Source organism: Aquarana catesbeiana, linkage group LG09 (assembly GCF_042186555.1).
Source record: "Aquarana catesbeiana isolate 2022-GZ linkage group LG09, ASM4218655v1, whole genome shotgun sequence".
Classification (NCBI taxonomy): Eukaryota; Metazoa; Chordata; class Amphibia; order Anura; family Ranidae; genus Aquarana; species Aquarana catesbeiana.
The window spans coordinates 250,663,250-250,684,421 of record NC_133332.1 but is presented as its reverse complement, the minus strand read 5'-3'; the positions used below and the strand labels follow the sequence as shown (position 1 = coordinate 250,684,421).

At 44.2% G+C, this 21,172-nt stretch overlaps 1 protein-coding gene across 3 annotated transcripts in view; it reads right to left on the bottom strand.

Moving 5' to 3' along the window:
* Window positions 1–21,172, bottom strand: part of LOC141108500 (dual specificity protein phosphatase 6-like) — a 192,574-nt gene that overhangs the window by 34,396 nt on the left and 137,006 nt on the right. For all 3 annotated transcript variants that reach the window (XM_073600166.1, XM_073600165.1, XM_073600164.1), the window contains one exon: window positions 18,839–19,353. In XM_073600166.1, coding sequence (XP_073456267.1) covers window positions 18,839–19,196 — 358 coding nt within the window. In that variant the 5' untranslated portion in view covers window positions 19,197–19,353. The remainder of the gene's footprint in view (window positions 1–18,838; window positions 19,354–21,172) is intronic.

Below are 21,172 nucleotides of genomic sequence, written 5' to 3'. Positions count from 1 at the left end.
CAAGTCCCAGATGACCAAATCCAAAGGTTGCACCACCTACATTAACACCCTATTTAGTTTTTTTTTGTTTTGTTTTTTAATGTCCTCAAAAAGCGTACAACGAGATGTCAATTCAAGTGTGAAATAAAATGCATTTCTCTTCATCTTGCGAAGGCTCGCTGTCGTAGGGCTAACTGCATATCTTCTGTGGGATGCATCGTTGGATAATATGAAAACACATGTCCACATACTATAATTAGTTCTAATTGTCTATATTTCTGCTTTCTCTGGCTCTGTTTTGCTTCCAGACTGGACTGTTTCCTGGTAACTGGAAGGATAACTAACCATTCTGAGTCAAGCATTGCAAGCTGCACATGAATGGGCTGTAACTAGAATGTATGCTGTTTCAGTATCTCGTTATGTAAGGACGCAAGGCCAAAAATGGAAACCGCAAATTAACACCTACACACAGCGGATAATATCTGAGGTTCATGTGAAGGTGCAATTGACATTTGGAGGGCCCATTTTTTTTCAGTTTAACCTAACAACATGGAACCTCTGTCCATTCGTGAAGAACTACAGATCCCAGCTCTCCTTTCCAGGCAGGCGTATTTATGGTCCAATCGGCTAGTTCCTCAACAGCTGGAAGCCTCAGGATTCCTCAGGTTGAACTACTTTCATACTGGGCCTATTCTGGCATTCCTCGCCTACATGTAACAATCCATAATTTTTTTGCTAGAAAATTACTTAGAACCTCCAAACATTATATATGTTTTTTTTAGCAGACACCTTATGTCACACAGTATTTGGGCAACAATTTTTCAAATACGTAAAAAAAAAAAAAAGTTTCATGAGTTAAAAAATAACAGAACAGTAAAGTTAGCCCAATTTTTTTGTATAATGTGAAAGATGATGTTACGCCGAGTAAATAGATACTCAACATGTCACGCTTTAACTTCTTCAGATCCACGCTATAGCCGAATAACGGTTACAGCGCGGACCTACTTTGCCTTGAGGACATCAATAGACGTCCTCTCTTGCCCAAGCGGCCTGTGCGTTCCCTGCAGGATGCGCCCGGTGCGCCCCCTGCTCTCTGTGTTCAGCAAGTCTATGAGACTTGGTTGATCACAGATCTGAGTAAGGGGTCGATCCCGACCCCTTACCACGTGATCAGCTGTCAGCCAATGGGAGCTGATCATGTGATGTAAACAGAGCCAGTAATCGGCTTTTTTTTCTCCTCGGGCTGATAGCATGAGGAGAAAAAAAAAGCCAATCACCGGCAGCTCTCAGAGGGACATCAGTCCCGATCAAGGAGAGCACCCGCCAGCTCATCTGTGCCCACTTGTGCCACCTGCCAGTGCCTCCTACCAGTGCCCACCAGCGCCACCTACCAGTGCCCATAGTGCCACCTATCAGTGTCACCAATCAGTGCCTCGTAAACAGTGCTGCCCATCAGTGACACCTATCAGTGGCCATCAGTGCTGCCTTATCTGTGCCTATCAGTGCCCACCAGTGCCGCCTCATCAGCGCATATCAACGAAGGAGAAAAATTACCTCTTTGCAAAATTTTATATCAAACTATTAAACATGATTTTTTTTTTCAAAATTTTCCATCTTTTTTTGTTTAGCAAAAAATAAAAACCCCCAGCTGTGATTAAATACCACCAAAAGAAAGCTCTATTTGTGTGAAAAAAAATGATACAAATTTCATTTGGGTACAGTGTTGTATGACCGCGCAATTGTCATTCAAAGTGTGACAGCACTGAAAGCTGAAAATTGGTCTGGGCAGGAGAGGGGGTTTACGTGCCCAGTAAGCAAGTGGTTAAAATTGCACACACTTGTGGAATGGTGCCAAACTTTGGTACTTAATAGTCTCCATAGGCGACGCTTTAAATTTTTTTCCAGGTTACCAGTTTAGAGTTACAGAGGAGGTCTAGTTCTAGAATTATTGCTCTCACTTTAACACACACCACGATACCTCACATGATTTGAACGGCATTTACATATACAGGCGCGACTTACGTGTGCGTTCGCTTCTATGCGCGAGCACACGGGGACCGGGGCACTTTTTTAAAAAAAATGTTTATTGTTTATTTTACTTACATTTTTTTAATTTTAAACTTTCTCTTTACATTTTGATCACTTTTATTCCTATTACAAGGAATGTAAACATCCACTGTAATAGGAATGGTGCGTGACAGATCCTCTTTATGGAGAGATGTGGGGTTTATAAGACCCCACATCTCTCCTCTAGGTAGGAAAGATTGAGATAAAAAAATGACCGATCTCTTTCTTTCAAGCCGAGATTTCGGCTTTGTTTACTTTCCGTCGGCGGTCATAGAGATGACTGACGACCATCTGGTCACCGGAAATCTCTATGATCAGGGGCGTTGCTAGGTCTAAAAAAGATCTGGGGCTAGAGCCCATAGCAGCGTAGTAAAGAAAGTCATACGCTTGGGCGGGCATACTCATCTACATAAAGCAATATACGTGTACATGTGTGTATATATCCCCAGAGAGCCCCCCACTTACATCAAGGTCCCCAGAGAGCCCCCCACTTACATCAGGGTCCCCAGAGAGCCTCCCCCATGCATCAGGTTCCCCAGAGAGCCCCCCACTTACATCAGGGCTCCCAGAGAGCCCCCCTTACATTAGGGTCCTCAGAGAGCCTCCCCCTAAATCAGGGTTCCCAGAGAGCCTCCCCCTTAAATTCAGGGTTCCCAGAGAGCCTCCCCTCCCCTTGGGGACCCCTGCAGGGACTTGGGGCTATGGGCCCCAGATTTGGGGCTATAGCCCCAAAAGCCACCCCCTAGCAACACCACTGTCTATGATCATTGTACGGTGGCGGCAGATTCTTTCTCCGGATCGCCAATGGCACGGGCGAGCACGGAGAAGCCGCTACGATTGTTCTTACGGTGCACAGAATCGCCAGCTCTAAAAGATGATATCTGAATGATGCCTGTAGCTGCACCCATCATTCAGATATCCCCACTGAAAGTTAAAGACATCACATGACACCCTTGGGCTGGAAGTGGTTAATATATGGAGGTAAGGTCAGGCTTAAAGGGTAATTCCACTTTCATGAAAAGAAAATAACAAATAAAAAAATGATGTAGCATATTCAATTGCTGCATAAGCCATGCTGGAAATTATAGGTACTAAATTACCTTTCCTTTTCAACCTGCGGCTGATGAAATTTTCTGTAAAATTCAATGCAATGTGGCAACCTAGAGGCATTCTGTACACCGTTGATGTACAGAACATGCCCAGAAAAGCCATTCCCTGCTTGTGTGATTGGCTCACTGATTTTCCCAGAAGTCTGCGTTAAGATACAAGTCAATTTTTAGGCATCCCCTGCAATAGGAATTTCAGTTATGGTGAGATAAATCCTTAAGGGATGCACACCCTGCAGCTTTTTTCATCAAAACACCAAGAGTGCACCAAGATTATAATGAACCACCGGACCCTCCCATTCAGAATTGCCACCAGCCGACTAAATACTACAAAACCACTCTTTTTCCAAAGTCTGTTACTTATGATAATCTCTGTATGTTGTCTGCGTATTGTAGAGTGTGATATATTAATTTTATTTTTATCAAATTATTCGTTTAAAATGTAGCAAGTATCAGTCTAATGAAGATTCAGCAAAAACAACTTTAATCTTGTGCATAATTATGGTTTTTAATTGTAAACTATTTTTTTTAATGTGTCTATTATGTTAAAAGAAATTACTTCCAAAGACACAGAACATTTTCAACTGCATTAAAGAAAAATGATAGCCAGCTTTAGACCACTAAGGAAAGAAATAATTTCCCCAACAGGGTTTTAATACAAATTTGTGTAATTTCATGGGATTTTGCTTTTAATTTATTTTAATTAAAAATGAAATAATAACAATGTTGAAATAAATGTTAATTTCATAATTTAAATCTTGTATCGGTTGGTTATACAACTATAGGGGAGGATTTTTATTTTTTTGGGTGCCTCCTTGGGTCAGTAAACCTGTATATATATTCAGAGTCACAGGGAGCAACACATGAAAGAGAGCTTTCTTTTTAGTGGTAGTTGTACAACAGCGGAGCAAAATCCTTTTACCGGTATTCCAGATACTTAGAACCTAGTGACAGCAGCAGATGGGTACGACACGTTTTAGGGCCACACTAATCCTATTCCACCTGGAATGCTTCCTATGTCAACAGATGGACCTCCTTAGGCTATGGGCTTATCACCACTCTGCCAGTGCCTCTTCAGGTACAGTAGCAAGCACTAGCCTATCTCTTTCCCCAGGTCTCATTGGGGTAGCAATTCCATCAAATTCCCATCAAAGAAAATTACCAGATCTAGTCAACTCCATTCCCAGGTTATCAGTGTATTTTCTTTTTTCAAAACCTTGACCTTGATTTTTTTTTTTGACTGTATCAAACAAGTCGAAAATGGTATTGCTACCTAAAAGATAAGGTATATGAGCCGAAGGTTGTAGTCTTTGATGGAGCTTGCTGAACACAGTCAAGGGTTTTGGTTGCAGGAGGTCGACCAATTTCTGAATTTGGCTACAGTACTAGATGAAAACTGTACCTTCTCTTCTCCCCCTATTCTCTTCTCCCTCACAACCCCCCCCCCCCCCCCCCCACGCCCCACTTCCTGACTCAGGCCTAAACCTGGGCTAAACCTCCCCCATTTTTATTTTTTTCCACTCAGCCCTGGGCCATTGTGCTTGGACACTTGTTGCCACTTCTGGCACCGGTTGTCTGATGTTTCTGCACTTTTACTTTGATTACCCCCCCCCCCCCCCAAAAAAAAAATAGCGTGTGCTTCTTCTATATTTACATGATCTTTCACCTGCTTTGATCCCCTGAATGGGACTTGTATGCTCAGTTTGTACTTTAAGTTATTATTTTCAATAAAAACTATTTACCAGAAAATGGTATCTTCAACTGACCCTATTATACCAACACAGTACTTATAATATACCTAAAAGCTTATAAAATAGGAGGCAGTTTTGTCCAAATATGGTTGGGTGTGATGGATCAGATGTGGATCAAGGCCAGAACCAGCTTTTGTCCTAGTGTTTGTCTTAATTTGTTGGTGGACAATGTACAAGCATGTCAACAATGACATAGAACAATTACTTTTTACTGTATGAACTTAGCTGACCTTACTCCAAATGTGATAGTAGAGCCATAACATGCTGTACAAGAGTTTGGTTTTGAGTGGTAGGACAACAATTTCAGATTTTTGCTGCATTTTTGCAGCCCAGCTGACCCTATTATACTAACAGAGTACTCATTTTAATTTACTTAAATGCTTATAAAAATTGATATGGTTTTGTCCAAATATAATTATAAATGGGTGTGATGGATCAAATGTGGATCAGAGCCTGGAACACCATGTGTCCTAGTTTTTGTCTTAATATGTTGGGAGACAGCGTACGGGTATGTCAACAATGTTATGAAACAATTTGTTTTTTAGGAACGGATTTAGTTGACCTTACTCCCGGTGTGATAATAGAATCACAATGTGTTGTATATTGTACGTAGGTTTGGTTTTAAGTTGTAGGAGGTCCACAGATTTGCTGTAACCCAACCGACCATATTATACAGTAGCAACACAGTACTATTTATAAAATACCTAAAAGCTTATAAAAATGGAAACGGTTTTATCCAAACATGGTGATAGCTGGGTGTAATGTATCAGATGTGGATCAAGGCCAGGACCAGCTTTTGTCTTAATATGTTGGGAGACAGCGTACGGACATGTCAACAATGATATAAAACAATTTGTTTTTACGGAACGGACTTAGTTGACCTTACTCTCTGTGATAGTAGAATCACAGCATGCCATACATTATGTGGAATATTTTCTAGTAGCTGCAAAATTAAACACAATGTTTTACAACACGCTTTCATCCAGACAACAAAAGCAATAAGTGAACTTCTGACGGCTGACTTTAAGATCTTCTATAAATAGCTGGTGTTCTCATAAGTCTCCAGTGAAGGTCTCATCATTGGCAGGAAGCTTCTATAAATGTTTTGCGCTTGCTTTGTACCGCAATTATCTAGTGTGGATGTAAAAGATTTGAGAGAAAAACGGGAGGGCATACTTCAAGGTAAGTGCTTCGCACTTATAATCACACACACACAAAAAAAGAAGAATCCTTGAGAGTCAAACCTTGCAGAATGCATAAGAGGCATTTCTTATTGTTTGAAGGATATATACTACCACTTCTCACTGAAGCCTGGGCCCAGGGTACACATTACAACCCTATTGAACCAGGTGTTTAAAGTCCCTTGCACGTGGGGCCATCTAGCCTTAAGAGTTGTACACACTGCTAGTTTTTTTCCAGGTTGAACGAAAAAAAATAAAGACAGCTCAAGTCGGAGCGGCTGTACTAACAATCTAATGTTAGTACAGCGATCTCCCCTGCTGAGCTATTGTGTTCTGACGGGGGGGGGGCGGTCCTCCCCGCCAGAAAACTCCAGTCAGCCATTGGCTGAGAACGTTGATTGGGAGCTGGTCAGCAGATCTTTTCCGGTCGCAAGCCTTCGACAGGAGCCGGCTCGGCTGTCGCGCACAGGTGCTATTGAGCCGGACGATGCCGGCCCGTGTGTACTAGGCTTAAAGCAGGCCAAACTTGGGTCGAATTCCATAAGAATTTTCTTACGAAAATCTAAACTAAGAACTTTCTTTCCCATTTCGCACCATTAGTGGGCTGCAGCAACAGCTGATTTTTGTGCGACCATAGAATTTGAGGGATCATGCATGTTAGAAATTTTTGGAAGAACAAGCAGATTTCTAATCAATGATGGGGGAATCCTGTGAGACATATAATTGAAAAAGAAATGTGCATAAGCTGTGACCTGGAAAAAAAAGGATTCCCAGCCACAAAGAAATTTGTAAATTCTGTAGCAACATGAGGTGAAATTGAAGGCATGGTTGGTCGAATTTCTAAATCAATGGTAGCACCATTAGATCACAAAATGCACAAAACTTCTGATTTTGGAAAGAAAACTTGTTCGGAATTCAACCCATGTATGGCCGACTTTAAAGTGTCCCTCCCAGTATTTTAGTGTAACCCAAAAGTTGTCCCAAACAGGGGGGGACCAAAAGAAAAGCGGGGCTCATGAGAGAGGCAATCTAGAAAAGTATATTGAATGACAATGAAATATTTATTGTAGGTACACAGTAGAAAAACATGGTGATATATACAGCAGCATAACCAAAAAGTAACCCTGCCCTGATAAAATTTGATCAATACCTGGATTGATCAAAAACAAAAAACACAGACATGGGGAACATGTAACATGTAGGGACTTACAAAACAAAACAAAAACGTCCGGACGTCTAAGCTATTGATGTCTGCGCAAACCAACAATATTAAAAAGTGTACAGCAATGCTGGGTAAGGTTTGCTGAACAGACATCAATTCCCCCGGGGGAGGGGCGGCTCAGGATGATGTGTGGAGGGATCTGGGGTGCGGGGCAGGAGAGGGGGTGGGGGAAGAAGGCAGGAGGGAATCAAAGAGAGGGCGGTGAACCGTGGAATGGGATGCCAGAATGAGTCCTATGATGGGACATCAATTCATGCTGTTGATGGAGATGTATCGGCCTTGCATGTGTAGTTAGTGGATCGCGGTAGCCAGGGTCCGGGGTAGTATACAGCTATCATATGCAGTTGTCCGATATAGTATAAGTGTATATGCAGAACCGTGCTGTGATGGAATCAGGCGGTAATTAACATGGGCAGCAATACATGAACAGGTGGCTGTGTACGTTACCGCTCCCGGGTCCCGTCTGGAAATCCTTGGGTATCTCCGGATAGCAGTAGCCCCTGTATGGTGAACTGCTCCACTTGCCGCTGTGTACAGTGCCGGACACTGTCCCAGTGAAGTTATCCGCGAGCCATGAGCCAAATGGTGTTGCTCATATATATGAATGGCCGGCCATACAGATGCATCTGTTTCCTTCCGTGCGGTTGTTCTGAGCGTGGAGCGGAACGCCCTCTCGATAGGTGTGCCCATGTTAATTACCACCTGATTCCATCACAGCACGGTTCTGCATATACACTTATACTATATCGGACAACTGCATATGATAGCTGTATACTACCCCGGACCCTGGCTACCGCAATCCACTAACTACACATGCAAGGCCGATACATCTCCATCAACAGCATGAATTGATGTCCCATCATAGGACTCATTCTGGCATCCCATTCCACGGTTCACCACCCTCTCTTTGATTCCCTCCTGCCTTCTTCCCCCACCCCCTCTCCTGCCCCGCACCCCAGATCCCTCCACACCTCATCCTGAGCCGCCCCTCCCCCGGGGGAATTGATGTCTGCTCAGCAAACCTTACCCAGCATTGCTGTACACTTTTTAATATTGTTGGTTTGCGCAGACATCAATAGCTTAGACGTCCGGACGTTTTTGTTTTGTTTTGTAAGTCCCTACATGTTACATGTTCCCCATGTCTGTGTTTTTTGTTTTTGATCAATCCAGGTATTGATCAAATTTTATCAGGGCAGGGTTACTTTTTGGTTATGCTGCTGTATATATCACCATGTTTTTCTACTGTGTACCTACAATAAATATTTCATTGTCATTCAATATACTTTTCTAGATTGCCTCTCTCATGAGCCCCGCTTTTCTTTTGGTCCCCCCCTGTTTGGGACAACTTTTGGGTTACGAGTAATTAGGGGTTGGAGGGCAACTATAGGTTCAGGTCACGGTATTTCATACATGGTAAAACAAGCCTTTAACATTTTATATTCGATGCAGTATTTTAGTGTGCCCAGGAAGGGCAAGACTTTGCATTTATGGCATTTATCCCTGAATGCGAAGGGTCTTAAACATGGGTACAACTTTCAGCCTCATCCAGCCACAGCCTGCCATAGACTTTGCTAGGCTGTAGGCAGCGGAGCTGGATGCGGCAACTAGAAGGCACGTGCTGCAGTTAGATCAAGATAAACTCCAAAAAAATCACCTTGGTAAACAACAAATGTTGTTTTACCTCTTGCTGCTTATGTAACACATATGTGCATTGGTAAAGAGACACTGCACATTTGGGACCATGGACAACTGGGGCTTTCACGTGTTACCAGCAAAGTGGCCAAGCTGTTGTACAGCTCTCAGGCTCTAGTCACGATCTGGAGCTGGTGGGATGGGCTTCCATTGTGGTCACATTATTGGAAAGTCTGTTCTGCCCCCAGGCGTAAAGACCCGTTTAAAGGGAAGCTGGAACTGATCACAAATGTGTACGAGTGTTTGAACTAAGTAAGTTTAAAGAGGCCTAGAAAAACCCGTTGGTATAGGTCAGAGTCATCTGGTTTAATGAAAAAAGGTCTGGATGCAGGGGCGTAACTAGAAATAGCAGGGCCCCATAGCAAAATGTTGTATGGGGCCCCCCTGCAAACAGCCCCCCCCCCACAGCTGCCCTAGTGTCAATGCAGCGTGATCTGTGCCACATACAGCGTGACTTGTGCCCCATACAGCATGACCTGTGCCCCATACAGCCCCACCTATGCAGAGGAAGAGGCAAGCCACCCGGATCAGCAGAGAGCGTGATTGCCCGCTGTAATAGCTTTCATTTGAATTTCGTGTCTTCCCGGGGCTCATCGTCACATAGCCCCACCTCTTGGCCCAACGCCTTTGATGACGTCACACGTCCCGCATTGGATCGGCGTTCTGTCTATCAAAGGCACCGGGCCAAAAGGTGGAGCTATGTGACGTGAGCCCCGGGAACACTGGAAGTTCTAATGAAAGCTATTACATCGGGCAATTCAGCTCTCTGCTGATACGGACAGCTCGCCTCTTCCTTTCCTCTCTCTTCCCCTGGCTGGGAGACTGTGCCGGCGGTGCTCTTATCCTCACTGGGCCCCACTCGGCTGTGGGCCCCATAGCGCCCGCATGGGTCGCTATGGTGGTAGTTACGCCACTGTCTGGATGGATGTATAGCTTTTCATGCATCCATCTGAACCATACAACGCATCCATCGGAACCATACAACGCCACTGGATTTTAACATCGCTTTACCACCTTGAATTGAGGAAGCCATGCCTGCATGGGTCGCTATGGTAGTAGTGACGCCCCTGTCTGGATGGATGTATAGCTTTTCATGCATCCATCTGAACCATACAACGCATCCATCTGAACCATACAATGCCACTGGATTTTAACATCGCTTTACCACCTTGAATTGAGGAAGCCATGCCAACACGTTTTATCAGTGATACAAAACATTATGATGTTCATTAAACCAGGTGATTCTAACCTATCCTTAGACATATGACAATGGGCGCCTCTGCCAATTGGACCACCAACTGGTTCTTCTAGACCTGTTTCATCACATTGTTTACTTTTTTTTTATCATCTTTATTGAAGTGTCACAAAATTGGACTTCATTCAACTCTATGGCCATGGATTATTTCTCCATTTTCAGAAAATATTTAATTTCATGTACAGTAATTTACACAATGTCATATATTCTATGCCAGGTCGGGATAAGGAAATGTCCTCTGTTGACTAATTTATCCTTGCAAAGGGATGTATCTAAGGTTACATTCACACAGATGTATGAGGGTGGCCAATGCCAGTTGGTAAATGACACGTGGCCAGCAAATAGGCCTTACAAATATGGTTAATGTAATAGATATCCAACAGCTAAAATTGATCAATTATATGAATCTTTTGAAGGAAATGGACAGTTATTACCCGCCGTGAGTATGCAAAGCTCACCACATGCCCTTCACAGGTGTATTCGCCTAATTCTCCCGGCAAACAAACATTCTCCAAGGCCTGCCCTTGTTAGCTTTCTCTTTCTGCCCCCACAGAATAATATCTAAATACATGCTTCTGCATAAAATGTATTTATTGATTTGGGAAGATTGGTAGAAAAGAAAATGACCTTATGTGATCGTCATAATGAATTAAATCACTTTCGCTAAAATTATTACTTGCATTCAATTTATAATACCGCATAAAATTATAGATACTGCAAAAATTAATTGAAGCTGAACACAATTTATTAAATAAAATGAAGTATACTGTACATAACTTGAAACACATTTCCTGCTTGTTTTTTTAACTCTGTAAAACAGTACATTTGTTGACTTGCAAGCAGGGTCTTATTTAACATTAGGGACTAATTTTTGAATTTTTTATTCTTTATCATACATCATGGGACACAGAGCCTTAAGCAATTACTTAATGGGTTATAGGCCACCTTCAGGTGATGGACACTGGTATACCCAATCCAGGAAGTTCACTCCCTTTTTAACCCCTCCTCCTTCCAGGAGCACATCAATTTTTTTCGCCAGAGACTAAGGTGTTGGTCACGAGTGAAGATGTGCTCTGAGGAGCTCCAGGAGGGATCCATGCTGGATTTAAATACCTGGGGCCTCGTATCCGAAGCACGAGGTTTTTGCCTGTAACACCTCTCTTTTGTAGGGCTGGACCCCAGGAACCCAGGGCTTAGGTCTTGCTACATTACCTAAAGCTTTCCTGGTGGGGTGCTTTACAGGTCTAAGGGAGTTGGAACCCCAATATCTAGGGACCCGGTCCTTGAAGGTTTGCTAAACGCAGCCCGCCGTGATAGATGAAGGTTGGATTGTCTGTTAATTCAGCAAATCCTGCGGCGGAGATAAGGTAAGGGAAGAAACTCAGGTACTAAAAACACCTATGTATTCTTCTATTAGGGAAAAAATGTTGTCATGCCTTAATTCTCCACTAGAGGGAGTCTATGCACATACCTTACTCTGTTGTCTTCACTGTAAAGCTCAGTCAATCTATGTGTGGCCGCAACGCCTTTGTGCGTGTGCAGGGGAATTCCTCTCAGGTAAAAGAAATCTGCCAAATGTTTTCTTTCTCCCCCCTGAAGGGACCAGAGGGTTAGGGGGACATCAGCGGTGTAACCTCCTTACATTAACTCCCCCGCCGCGGGGGGGGGGTGTGGAGGTCCCGCTGGTACTGCTAATTTTGTTAACTATTGTTGCTGTTGACTGCTGTTACTGTTGTTGTGTGCCTGCTGCTAAACAGGTCTCTGCCTCCCTTCCCTCCCCCCTCGTGTTGGGTCTGTAGACCCGAAAGTGCCACGCACGAGCGCGGGAACATTTTTAAATGAAAAGAGGGGCGGGATTTTTTCCGGAGGGGGCGGGGCCTAGGCACGGTGCCGTGAACGTCCACGAGGACGCACGGCAGGCAAAAACAGATAAAACTACAGCTGTGACAGTCTCTTCTCAGCTGACGAGGAGGAAACAAGCAGTCTGTACACAGGGACACAGGAGCTGTGGGACACGTGAGGGTTGCAAGCTGGCATTCCTGATACAGGAAGTACACTTTTTTCCCAGCACTAGGCTTAACTTTATAGCAGCTTTATTTGTCATGACTATATTCAGTGATTAAGTGCAATTGCCTCTGTTTTTCTGCTTAGGACTATGCCTACCAAAAAAGACACTGCAAAGACCAAAAAAGTACTAAAGGTTTCACCCCCAGGCTCCAGGATCTTGAGTCGCATTTCCACGCTGTCATCCTCGCCTGAATTACCATGGCAAGCCACGGTGAGTAATTGGAACAAATTGATGGTGCAACTGCTTCTCACATCTCAGCCCCTGTATACGTGACTGAAGATGTCCTTTCCTCCACCCTGCAGGGTCTGAAAGGAAGATTAGTGGCTTTAATCGCATCCTCCCTTCAAATGGATAGGAAGCAAGCTAGATCCCCCTCCTCCACTTCAGAACCTTTGCAAGGGGAACAGTGGGCTCAGGATGAGGTCAATCAGGAGGAAAAACAAACCAATGATTCCTCTGTAGAGGAAACAAAGGTATATGAACCTTTTTCAGCCTCACAATCTGAGAAATTGCTAATACAAACTCTTACAGAGATGATTGGTTCCACTTTCATGTTGCCCCTAACGGAGTCTCCTGAAAGCTTAGTTTCTTCCTTGGGTTCCTTAAAACCTTCTCAGCCTTTGCATGGATTTCCTGTCCATGCATTACTAGAACAGCTTGTTTTTGCTGAATGGGATCACCCGAATAAAAGCATTTTCTCCCTCCTAAGAGTTCTCCTAAGAGTTCTCTATCCCATGGAGATGGAAAGTACCAGCAGTTGACGCTGAGATTTCCAGTATGGATAAAAGCCTAAAGCCGCGTACACACGAGCAGACTTTTTGACTGGACTGGTCTGACGAACCGAGTCCGGCGGACAATTCGACCTTGTGTGGGCTTCATCAGACCTGCAGCGGACTTTTTCGGTCGAAAATCTGACGAACTTTAGATTTGGAACATGCTTCAAATCTTTACGACGGACTCGAGTCCGGTCGAAAAATCTTCTCGTCTGTATGCTAGTCCGACGGACAAAAACTGACACTAGGGCAGCTGTTGGCTACTGGCTATCAACTTCCTTATTTTAGTCAGGTCGTACGTCATCACGTATGAATCCGTCGGACTTTGGTGTGATCGTGTGTAGGCAAGTCCGGTCGTTAGAAAGTCCGTTGAAAGTCTGTCGTAACTCCATCGGACCTTTGTTGTCAAAAAGTCCGACCGTGTGTACGCGGCATAACTTGTTCTGTAGACAATGCACAAATGCTTAAGGATCCAACAGATAAGAAGTTGGAATCCCTGTTAAAATCTACTTTTTCCTTGGCAGGTGCCGTTACTCAGCCTGCAGTTGCTGCAATATGCGTCTGTCAATCCCTACAGGACCAATTTAGACAGGCCCTTAAAGAGGATCCTGTGCAACAAGCCCAGGAATTGGCTGAACTACCAAAAGCATTATGCTTTGCCATAGATGCCATTAAAGATTCTATTCCCCAAGGGTCTCGCCTTATGCTTATGCTTGTACATATGTGTAGAATCCTGTGGTTAAAAAATTGGTCAGCCGAAGCACCATGTAAAACCCTCCTAACTGGGTTCCCTTTTCATGAGGAGCGACTATTTGGAGAAGATTTGGACAAATATATCCAAGCAGTTTCTAGTGGAAAAAGTACTCTTTTACCAGTCAAAAGAAAGTATAAACGCCCTTCATTTAAACTGACTCTTTCCCCTGCTCCAGGGGTTTTTGCCTCTGGGCGGTGGCGACGGCCTCCGCCATCAAACTCTAGAGGAAAACCTCAGGGTCAGACCCAGGCTCAAAAGAAGTCCTGGGGTCGGAAACCTGCAAAGTAGAATCCTAAAGGCTCATCAAGAAGAGGCAACCCCCCTCACCAAGGCGGGGGGAAGACTTCTGCAGTTTTCAGAAGTCTGGCAAGAGGAAATTCAGGACAGATGGGTAATCGCCACGGTAACGCTGGGGTACAAGCTGGAATTTCGGGACTTTCCACCGTCTCGTTTCCTGAGGTCAAGCATTCCCAAAGATCCAGAGAAAAGACAATCTCTGTTTCAGGCACTAGACCAATTAATATCTCAAGGGGTGATCATACAGATCCCCACAAAAGAGCAAGGTCTGGGGTTTTATTCAAATCTTTTTATGGTACCAAAACCAAATGGAGATGTCAGACCCATTCTAGATCTAAAAAATCTAAATCAGTTCCTGAAGATCCGCTCCTTTCGCATGGAGACGATCAGGTCAGTAGTTTCTATCTTTCTAGGAGGAGAACTTCTGGCATCAATCAACATCAGGGATGCATATCTGCATGTCCCTATATTTCCCGCTCACCAAAAGTTTCTGTGGTTCTAGTTAGAACAGCAGCATTTCCAGTTTGTAGACCTGCCCTTCGGGCTAGCCGCAGCACCCTGGGTGTTCACAAAGGTGCTTGCCCCACCTCTAGGCAGGTTAAGGGCACAGGGCATAACAGTCGTAGCGTACCTAGATGATCTATTGCTAATAGACCAGTCGTTGGCTCGTTTGGAGCAAAGCGTACGCATTACAACCAGTTACCTGGAAATTTTGGTTGGATTCTCAACCTAGAGAAATCTTCCTTAATACCGCTAAAAAGACTGGAGTACTTGGGTCTGATCATAGACACAGCCCAGGAAAAGGTGTTCCTTCCTCAGGCAAAGATCAACTCCATAAGAGAGCTGGTGCGGATGGTCAGGTCAAAAGGCGATCCCTCCATTTGCCCTTGCATGAGGTTACTAGGAACCATGGTGGCTTCATTTGAAGCAGTTCCCTATGCCCAGTTCCATTTAAGTCTGTTGCAAAACAGTATCCTGTCCGCTTGGAACAAAACGATTCAAGCCAATGCGGCTGTCCCCAAGGGTGTCACAAAGCCTCAATTGGTGGTTACTAACTCAGAATCTGCTGAAAGGAAAATGCTTTAGACCCGTTATCTGGAAAGTGGTAATAACAGATGCCAGCCTTTTAGGCTGGGGAGCAGTACTAGAAAAGACAACTGTCCAAGGACAGTGGTCAAGATCCGAAAGAACCTTGCCCATAAAAATCCTAGAGATTCGGGCAGTGCGTCTGGCTCTAAAGGCCTGGACTTTAGGTTACGGGATTGTCCTGTCAGGATCCAATCCAACAATGCCATAGCTGTGGCCTATATCAATCACAAAGGGGGCACCAAGAGTCTCTCAGCGCAGAGAGAGGTGAACCATATTCTAACTTGGGCAGAAAGGAATATTCTGTGCCTATCGGCAGTCTTCATTCCGGGAGTAGAGAATTGGCAGATGGACTACTTAAGTCGCCAGCAGTTATTCCCAGGGGAATGGTCTCTTCACCCCGACATATTTTAGGCTGTTTGCCAAAGATGGGGGACTCCGGACATAGATCTTCTAGCGTCCAGGTTCAACATGAAGTTAGTCAACTTTGTGGCCAGAACAAGGGATCCACTCGCATGCGGAACAGATGCATTGGTGACCCCGTGGGATCAGTTCTCACTGATCTATTCCCCCCTATTCAGTTGCTGCCTCGACTTCTTTGCAGGATCAAGCTGGAAAGAAAGCCGGTAATTCTGGTGGCACCTGCATGGTCCAGAAGGTCATGGTATGCAGAAATCGTAAAGATAGCAGTGGAGGGCACATGGTTCCTCCCACTACGGCCAGATCTGCTCTCACAGGGACCGATATTCCATCCTACCTTACGATCTCTAAATTTAACGGCTTGGCTATTGGAACCCACATTCTGAAGAAACGTGGGCTCTCCAGGTCCGATATCTCTACCCTGATTAATGCAAGGAAGCCAGCTTCCAGAACTATATATTATAGAGTCTGGAGGGCTTATGTTTCCTGGTATGAATCCAAAGGTTGGCACCCTCTGAGATATATCATAGGCAGAATTTTTGACTTTCTACAATTAGGGGTAGAAATGAGATTGGCCTTGAGTACTATTAAAGGCCAAGTCTCAGCTTTATCAGTCTTATTTCAAAGACCGCTTGCTACACATTCTTTAGTCCAAGGTTTTATGCAAGGGGTGATGCGGTTTAATCCACCCGTCAAACCTCCCTTGAACTCTTGGGACTTGAACTTAGTTTTGTCTGTGTTACAAAAACAGCCATTTGAACCGATACAACATATTCCCTTAGTTCTTTTTACAAGGAAGTTGGTATTTTTGGTTGTGATATCCTTAGCAAGGAGGGTTGCGGAATTGGCTGCTCTTTCTTGTAAAGAGCCATATTTGATTTTTCATGAGAAAAGAGTGGTGTTACGCCCTCGTCCAGACTTTTTTCCAAAGTGGTTTCAGGTTTTCACCTGAACCAAGATATTGTCCTGCCACAGTTTTTTCCAAAACCATGTTCCAGGGAAAAAAAGTCTCTACATTGTCTTGATGTGGTGAGAGCAATGAAAATCTATTTAAAGGCAACTGCTCAGATTCATAAGACTAATGTCTTATTTATTCTGCCAGAGGGTCCTAAGAAAGAACAGGCAGCGTTGAAATCCACTGTTGCTAAGTGGATTCGGCAAGTTATAATTCAAGCTCATGATTTAAGGGGTAAGATTCCCCCTTTTCAAGTTAAGGCGCACTCTACCAGAGTGGTTAGTGCTTCTTGGGCAGTGCGTCATTAGGCCTCCATGGCTCATATCTGTAAGGCCGCAACTTGGTCTTCAGTGCATACATTGACAAAATTTTATCAGCTGGATGTAAGGAGGTATGATGATATTGCCTTTGGGCGCAGTGTGCTGCAGGCAGCAGTATAGGTCCCCGAGTCTGGGGGTACCCTCTGGGTTCTGTCTCCCTACCCTCAAGTAGCATTGCTATGGGACGTCCCATTAAGTAATTACTTAAGGCTCTGTGTCCCATGATGTACGATAAAGAAAATAGGATTTTTATAACAGCTTAACTGTAAAATCCTTTTCTTGGAGTACATCATGGGACACAGAGGTCCCTCCCCTCTTTTTCGGGATTTAAGTATATTGCTTTGCTACAAAAACTGATGTACTCCTGGGAGGAGGAGGGGTTATATAGGAAGTGAACTTCCTGTATTGGGTATACCAGTGTCCATCACCTGAAGGTGGCCTTTAACCCATTAAGTAATTACTTAAGGCTCTGTGTCCCATGATGTACGCCATGAAAAGGATTTTACAGGTAAGCTGTTATAAAAATCCTATTTTTTTAAATCAGCATATGGGGGCAGTATGTACTTTTAGTGAGAAATGTCCCCTGTGCTAGTGCTTGCTTTCTTAAATGAAATCCACAGTCTGTTCGCCATCACCTCAACCCCCATACCCCCACAGCTGTAAACTTCTGGTGCTGTAGGCAGGGTCGGGACAAGGGGTGGGCAGGAGGAGCAACTTAAAGGCGGGTAGGAGGGACAAGGGTTGGGCACTCCCTCGCCACAAAGCATGCTCCATATCTGCTCTGCCAGCTACTGCTGTCATGCTGTACTCTAACATGTCCACTCTCCACCAAATCCACACAAAACCGAAGCAAAAAACACATAGTGCATGTGCAACTACCTTCTAGCAAGCGATTGGCCACACACCTGCAATGCACACTCCGTGTCAACTATGGGCAGCTGAAGCAAGGGGGCAGAGAATAGGCTCAGGGCGGCATATCCATTCTACAGCTTGCATTAGCAGCAGGAGAGGAGGGTTCAGTTCTGCATCTCTGCCCTGAGCAGTGGATAACCATATCCCAATGCTGGCTGTGGAAGTTAATACTTAAGCACTGGTCGAGAGTGCTGACTATGACCCCCTCCTCCATTCAAAGAAGCTTCTGACAGTGAAAAGAACTCTATAAATGGAGGACGGGGGGATAAATTAAATATCTACCTCCACTATTCATAGAGTGCTTTTCATTGTGGTCAGTGTGTAGGCAGGTGCACTTCCGCAGCGGTGTTGCAGTTGGAGAGGAAGCCAAGAGGAATATGGTTCCTCTACAGTTTCCTGGGTCACTGGGAAAGCTATCCCATTGGATGCTGGTGCCCCATGTGACTCTAGCAGCCATCTTTGGTCAGGCAGAGCCCTGGCTCTTAAGTTTGGCTCGTATTTTGTGAGTTGGTGGAGTGGAGACAGGTACCCCGCCTGGTAGGGACAGAACTAGCGGCAGGGAAAGATTCCTGACAAAGAGGGAAAGCGTAGGCCTCTCAACCTCTCTGGACATCTTCCTGCTTGGGCAAAAGATAGTCTGGGCACATTGTGCCCCTCTCATCAAGTGCTGTCAGTTTGGCTGAATCCTGCTCTCTACTCACTGTTGGAACTGTGAGTGTTCCTGGCTGGGATGCCTTCCCACAGGGTTATTTGTGAATTGTCTTTGCGTCATTTCAATACAAGTTCTTTCATCGCACCAGGGGTGTGTGTGTCTTATTGCTATCACACCGCACTGCACCCCACCTACAAGTGTGCTGTTCAGCACAGGACTCAGAAGTTTAGGGCTATCACAAATATGCATACTTACATCCAAGCTGAGCCAATGTAAATATAATATACAGATCAAACCCGGAGTTCAGCTTTAAGAACTTTTTAAAAACTTACAGATGTCTTCTCTTACCTTGCAAGTAGTAGGCTGTGCACCCTTCCTTCCTAAGCTTCTGCAGCAAGGTAATGAGAACCGTTTCTTGTTCTTCTGACTGAACCCCTACACGTGTTGGGAGGCTGGCGGTGCACTCATCATACAGAAGAGCCACTCCTCTTGATACTGGAGGGGATCCTGGAAGAAGGGAGTGGGCAGTAAGGTTTCCTTTGCGTAGCCTTCGAAGCATCAGGCCAGGCAATGCCACATGGAGAGCCTTCTCTACATGAGAAGAGTCATAAAGCTCCCGACTACGACAGTCCAAAATACGAATGTTCTGAGCAGGAGAGTCCAGCTCATCCCGCAGCCAGGTGGTGGTTTTACAGAGTGAATCCATCTGTACAGCTCACATGAGGATAACCATAGGAGCAAAAGGGAGGAGAATGTCTTTCCACCAGAATGGATTTGCTTGAAAGGTTTGGAGGTTCTCTCACAGCAAGGAATTGTGGTAAAGGTTCTTTCTGTGGTGTTCCTCAATGGTTCAGGGCATTTCCCTGGAAAATAAGAACACACAAAATGCTTGTAAAGAGAAGAGATTTGAGTATAAATAATCAATAACCAGGGCTGAACAGATCTCAATCTCTGAATCTCCATGATAAGTATTGTCACCAAGGTCATGTAGTTCCTAAGTAGGGATGTGCTTGGGTTAAGGCTTGGTTTGGTCAAGCTCTGGTCCTTAGCTGCACATACCCAAGGGCATGGAGTTCTCAGGACATCATTGACCTATTATGACCATCTGACCATACTAGATCATTGATGTCATTGACCTAATATGGCCATGTGACCATACTGGGACAAGATGTCATTGACCTAATATGGCCATGTGATCATACTAGGTCAACTATGTCATTGACCTAATATGGCTAAGTGACCATACTAGGTCAACGATGTCATTAAACTAAGATGGCCACGTGACCATACTGGGACAAGATGTCATTGACTTAATATGGCCACGTGATAATACTAGGTCCATGAGGATGTTCATCGGTGGTATCTGATAGCACATTTACTATTAGGTAAGCTTACAAACCATCTTCCTCCTCAGTCTTTCGTATTGTTTCACGCTAAGGACATACTATCATAGCTACTACACAGAACTCTCTTTCATTCAGGAAACGTATTGGAAGCCTTCTTACCTTGCTGATTATTTGACATCCACCTATTTGGATATACAATGGATGATCTTTTGTGGTCTATGCTCAAAAATTAGCTTTTGCTGTGATGTCTATGCTAAACTATTGGTAAGTGACTGCTACTGGCACATTTATTAAATTACTAACCTAAATTGACTGATGTGGCACATCAGTTTCTAATACATATACCAAACATTAGGCTATGCTTTTTACCTTTCTTATAGATACACAATGAATCTTGTCTACCACCGACACAACGGGATAGCCTCGGGACTATAGCCGTTGACGGTTTTTTGACACCTACCCATACAGCTGATATCACCATTATCACAGCATTGTAAGTACATAATATGTTTGGTCATATATCTATAATGTACTGAACACTATAATGTTATATGCGCCCCCACAGTCGGGCTTTGCTTCTCTGCCCAGCAGGTGCCATGAAACTGGGTCATCTGCACAAATGTTTTATGGACAATTGATATGCAAACTACTGGCTATACATAGTGTATTATGTTTGTTTATTGTTTTTCTGGATGTCATATTCATTGACTGTTTTTATATATATCAGATCTTCAAGCTCCTGAAGAAGCGCTAACGTGCGCAACATGTAGAGCGTTGTCCGTGAATGACCTCCATTATGCCACAACCACGCAGCAATTGTGTTAACCAATTAACATATACTTGAATATTTTTGTTACTAGTGGTGGGACTGTTATCTAGGTCTATCAGTCATCTTTTTAACCTGTGTATATACATGCCGTTTTTAATGCTATTCAAATAAAACATTTATATTTTTTTACAATATTTTCATGGGTGTGCCTATAAAGTCCATTTTTGTTCTGCAATCCAATATCTATAGGTCAACTATGTCTTTGATATAATATGGCTACGTGATCATACTAGCTTAACAATGTCATTAAACTAAGATGGCCACGTGACCATACTAGGTCAATGATGTTTCAAACATTCCCGCCCCTTGTATATCTGCAGATGTGGAATGGGGAAATTCCCACAAGCAGGTGGTTGGCCCGGCACTGACAGCCTTCCATACCGGTTTGGACCCAACCCAAGCTTGTCCCTATTCCCAAGCACTGTATTTTTGCTATGTGCCCAACTCCTGGAAATCTGAACAATCCTCCCTGCAGTTGGGCTATGCCAGCAGTGCAAGGGTTGACTG